The sequence below is a fragment of the Lipotes vexillifer genome, unplaced genomic scaffold (assembly GCF_000442215.2).
Source record: "Lipotes vexillifer unplaced genomic scaffold, Lipotes_vexillifer_v1.1 scaffold12, whole genome shotgun sequence".
In the NCBI taxonomy this organism is placed as follows: Eukaryota; Metazoa; Chordata; class Mammalia; order Artiodactyla; family Lipotidae; genus Lipotes; species Lipotes vexillifer.
In genome coordinates this window covers 4158253-4163116 of record NW_006796716.1, presented here as the reverse complement: position 1 = coordinate 4163116, position 4864 = coordinate 4158253, and the positions used below count along the sequence as shown (strand labels likewise).

Genomic DNA, 4864 nt, shown 5'->3' with positions numbered 1-4864 from the left:
GGGGCCCCTCATACTCCCCCACCCTCCAGGAGGCAAGGCACATCTGCCCACCCAGACCCTCGGCTGGTCCTCTGTGCCCTCCCCTCACCTGGCATCCCACCCCAAGCAGGACCCCCAGGATCTATTCACACCAGACTTGCACCCCATGTGCCCCAAGGCCTGTCAGTGGGGGGCACCGATCATTACACCAGCAGGTCTCTAAGGCTGTGCTCTTTGGTGTTGTCATATCTCGCAGGGCCTGACGTGCAAAAGCGGCCTCTACTTTTTCATATTTGCTGAATGTCTGCAGGGAGGAGGGAGGCGGCTCTTTATCTCAAGAGACCGGAAGAAGATTCCTGGCCATTCAGGTGAGACCCCAGACCTGGTGGGGCTTGAGGATGGGAGAGAGGCGAGAGGGCAGGTGGGGGCCCCCGCGGAGGTGCTCTCTGTCCTCTGACCCCGACCCCTCACTTGCAGAATGGTTTCCCAGGGCTCCTCACCCTCCCTGCTGGAGGCCCTGAGCAGCGACTTCCTAGCCTGTAAAATCTGCCTGGAGCAGCTGCGGGTGCCCAAAACGTTGCCCTGCCTGCATACCTACTGCCAGGACTGCCTGGCCCAGTTGGCCGAGGGCAGCCACCTCCGATGCCCTGAGTGCCGTGAGTCCGTGCCTGTGCCGCCCACGGGCGTGGCTGCCTTCAAGACCAACTTCTTTGTCAACGGGCTCCTGGATTTGGTGAAGGCCCGAGCCGGTGGAGACCTGCGCGCAGGGAAGCCGGCCTGTGCACTGTGCCCGCTGATGGGAGGCGCCAGCGCCGGGGGGCCAGCCACAGCCCGGTGCCTGGACTGCGCCGACGACTTGTGCCAGGCCTGTGCCGATGGGCACCGCTGCACTCGGCAGACCCACAGCCACCGAGTGGTGGACCTGGTGGGCTACAGGGCAGGGTGGTACGACGAGGAGGCCCGGGAGCGCCAGGCGGCCCAGTGTCCCCAGCACCCGGGGGAGTCCCTGCGCTTCCTTTGCCAGCCCTGCTCCCAGCTGCTGTGCCGGGAGTGTCGCCTGGACCCCCACCTGGACCACCCCTGCCTGCCCCTGGCCGAGGCTGTGCGTGCCCGGAGGCCAGGCCTCGAGGGGCTACTGGCGGGCATGGACAGCAACCTGGCCAAGCTGGAGGCCACCCGGCTGGCGGAAGAGGAAGCCTTGGCCTGTCTGCGGGAGCAGGCAGCCAAGGTGGGCACGCAGGTGGAAGAGGCGGCCGAGGGGGTCCTCCGGGCCCTCCTGGCCCAGAAGCAGGAGGTGCTGGGGCAGCTACGGGCCCACGTGGAGGCTGCCGAGGAGGCTGCACGGGAGAGGCTGGGGGAGCTGGAGAGCCGGGCACAGGTGGCCAGGGAGGCGGCGGCCTTTGCCCGTCGCGTGCTCAGCCTGGGTCGGGAGGCCGAGATACTCTCGCTGGAGGGGGCAATTGCCCAAAGGCTTCAGCAGCTGCAGTGTTGTCCCTGGATGCCTGGGCCAGCCCCCTGCCTGCTGCCCCAGCTGGAGCTCCATCCTGGACTTCTGGACAAGAACCGCCAGCTGCTAAGGCTCTCCTTTGAGGAGCAGCAGCCCCAGAAGGACAGCGGGAAAGACGGAACCAGAAGCCAGGGAGGCGATGAAACCCAGCCCCAGAGCAGGGACGGAGGCCAGACCCCAGAGCAGGACAGCGCGCAGCCACCCCAGGAAGATGGAGCCCAGACCCTAAAGGCGGAGAGAGCCGAGACTCCCCAAGAAGATGGAGCCCAGACCCCGAAAGAGGGCAGAGCCCAGACACCCCAGGAAGATGGAGGAACCCAGTCCCCAAGGGGTGGCAGATCCAACAAGAAGAGGAAATTCAAAGGCAGGCTCAAGTCCGTTTCCCGGGAGCCCAGCCCAGCACCTGGGCCGAACCTGGAGGGCTCTGGCCTCCTCCCCAGGCCCATCTTTTTCTGCAGCTTCCCCACGCGGATGCCGGGGGACAAGCGGTCTCCCCGGATCACCGGGCTCTGTCCCTTTGGCTCCCGGGAGATCCTGGTGGCAGATGAGCAGAACAGGGCCCTGAAGCGCTTCTCCCTCAATGGCGACTACAAGGGCGCGGTGCCCGTCCCTGACGGCTGCTCCCCATGCAGCGTGGCCACCCTGCAGGACGCCGTGGCCTTCTCGGCTGGCGCTCGGCTCTATCTCATCCGCCCCAATGGCGAGGTGCAGTGGCGCCGGGCGCTCAGCCTCTGCCAGGCCAGCCACGCCGTGGCCGCCATGCCGAGCGGGGACCGGGTGGCCGTCAGCGTGTCAGGCCATGTGGAGGTGTACAACATGGAAGGCAGCCTGGCCACCCGGTTTATCCCTGGGGGCAAGGCCAGCCGGGGCCTGCGGGCACTAGTGTTCCTGACCGCCAGCCCCCAGGGCAATTTCGTGGGGTCAGATTGGCAGCAGAATAGCTTGGTGGTCTGTGACGGGCTGGGCCAGGTGATCGGGGAATACCGGGGGCCGGGCCTGCACGGCTGCCAGCCAGGCTCTGTGTCCGTGGATAAGAAGGGCTACATCTTTCTGACCCTTCGAGAGGTCAACAAGGTGGTGATCCTCGATCCGAAGGGGTCGCTGCTCGGTGACTTCCTGACGGCCTATCACGGCCTGGAAAAGCCCCGGGTGACCACCATGGTGGATGGCAGGTACCTGGTTGTGTCCCTCAGTAATGGGACCATCCATGTCTTTCGGGTCCGCCCTCCTGACAGTTAAAGGGCTGGGACTGGAGAGACACTTCGGGGTGGGGGGACTGGGGTGGGTAGAGAGAAGGGAAGCAGGGCGGCCCGAGGGATGTGGTGGCCGAGGGCATTTTCCCAGACAGCAGGGGTTGGCAACTTTTCAAGGTGAGGTGCGAAACCGCCCTTCAGGGGCGCAGGAATAGGGACCAAGGGGGGTGGCGTGGCCATAACCCTCAGAAGCAGAGGAGGAAGGGTTGGAGGGGTGCTGGGCATTAATGCTTCTTGCTTTTGCTGGGGGTGACTGCCACCTCTTCAGGTGCGCAGGAATAGGGACCAAGGGGGGTGGCGTGGCCATAACCCTCAGAAGCAGAGGAGGAAGGGTTGGAGGGGTGCTGGGCATTAATGCTTCTTGCTTTTGCTGGGGGTGACTGCCACTGCCGCCGCCGTAGAGTCTAGGTTTCCAAGATGTGTAAGCTAGTCCTGATTTGAGTTCTTCTTTAAAACCATTCCTGATGGGGTAGCCCAGGGAGAGTCTTGGAGAAGTGGGTAGAAATTGTCCCTTAAGCCCAGGGCTTGAAGCGTTTGTCAGGTATGTACTTTCTGGAAGAGAGCGGAGAACCCCCTCCCCTCTGACTTGAACGGGACGCACCAAGTCAGAAGAGGTCTGGGATTTTGAACCCGGCCATAACTGGCATCTTCCACCAGCCTCGGCTGGGAAGTTGAGGCTCCTCTGATAATGGCGTCCCCCGGTGAAGTGCGGGCTGGACCTCGTGGGGGACTAAGTATAGACACAAGCCGAGGCCAACAGGCGTTTACCTTTAAGTCCGTGAAGAGAATGTGCTACTAGAAAATGGAACCCGGCAGGGTTGGAGTCTAAAACACAGGGTTCTGAGTGTGAGACAAGGGGAGACCCTGGGTCTTACCCCCCGACTTCCACCACCCCTCACCTCCAAGCCAACCTGAGGCCAGACCTATGTAGGATATAAAATCTTTTCTTTTTTGATGTCTTTACACGTCCTGGAGTTTATTTTTAGCCCCCTCTTAGTTTTCTGGCACAATTCCTTTTGAGAAATTTTGGCTGAACTAAGGGGTTGAAGGCATTTGTCCATATTGCCATTATGGGTGGGGAAAAACCTAAGCCTAGAGGCCAGGTGTGGGACTCAGGGGCCAAACCGGTTGGAAGACCTGGGAAGTCGGTAGTGGGGCTGGGATGGGCGGAGGGGTGAAAATCTCATGGAGGGATCCCATCAGAAGTGAGCCGTGACCACCGGCCTTTTGCATAGGCTGTGGCAGCGGTGGAACTGAGGTGGGCATGTTTAGCCAGGGGCTGTTGAGAGGTGACCAAAGGGAGTAATATGTAAGGATCATGGGCAATGAGTGTTCATGGGAACCAGAGAGATTTTGGACAAGTCCAGATGGAAAGTGCAGGACATTAGGTGTGAGGAAAAGAAAATCTTTTTCCAGGGAGGCCGTTGATTGTTTAATGAAGTGAAAGGGGAAATCATCAATGTCAGGTGGATAAATTCAATTATATAAAATTTTGAAATGTATGCACAGGAAAGAAGAACGAAGATTAAAGGAAAATCAATGAGATGAGGAAATTACGGAGCATTGATCTGAGGAGTCTCCAGTATATGCAGTGACTAAACAGATCTCCTTGGTCAAATGACCAAATAAGCCGTATACCCAAGAGGAACGCACACAGGCCAGGACACATAAAATGAAACATAAAATAAAATCGACCACTTGCATTCGTCAAAAATACATTTAAAAAAATATGTCGTGGGGAAATAGACCCCTGGCACTATAAATGATGCTTCCTGGTGAACAGTTTGGCAGTTCTTGACAAGAGTCAAAGAAGTGATTATAAGACGAAGTTATCTCACTTTGGGGAGTACATTCTGGGAAAAGGATACGAAAGGAAAAAAAGTATCTGCACACAGATATTTGTGGCCACCCTATCTATTACAGTCTTTGACAGGAAACAGCTCAGCTTAGCTCACCAATTCTGGCTAGACCAGAATCTAGCCAAGTGTTCTAGCCTGTGTCCTACCAGGACAGTGAGCTGCTGCCTTCATGGATGACAATTATGAGAACTATTTAGGAGAATATGATGTTATATGATGCAATCGTAAGCCAAAAAAAAAAAAAAAAAAAAAAAAAAAATTTTTGG

The 4864-nt window shown here is 58.3% G+C and overlaps 1 protein-coding gene across 1 annotated transcript; it reads left to right on the top strand.

The window, feature by feature from the left end:
• The first annotated feature begins 279 nt into the window (after positions 1–279).
• On the top strand, positions 280–2867 carry TRIM56 (tripartite motif containing 56). The gene is made up of 2 exons (XM_007468829.1): positions 280–347; positions 457–2867. Exons 1-2 carry the CDS (start codon positions 280–282, stop codon positions 2723–2725), a joined length of 2337 nt encoding a protein of 778 aa, XP_007468891.1. The 3' UTR covers positions 2726–2867.
• The last annotated feature ends 1997 nt before the right edge of the window (positions 2868–4864 follow it).

Excerpts from the sequence above, each read along its gene's own strand:
- TRIM56 (XM_007468829.1), top strand. The coding sequence starts at position 280 with ATGTCTGCAGGGAGGAGGGAGGCGGCTCTTTATCTCAAGAGACCGGAA. Across the intron at positions 348-456 it reads GAAGATTCCTGGCCATTCAG|AATGGTTTCCCAGGGCTCCT; the intron begins GTGAGACCCCAG and ends CCTCACTTGCAG.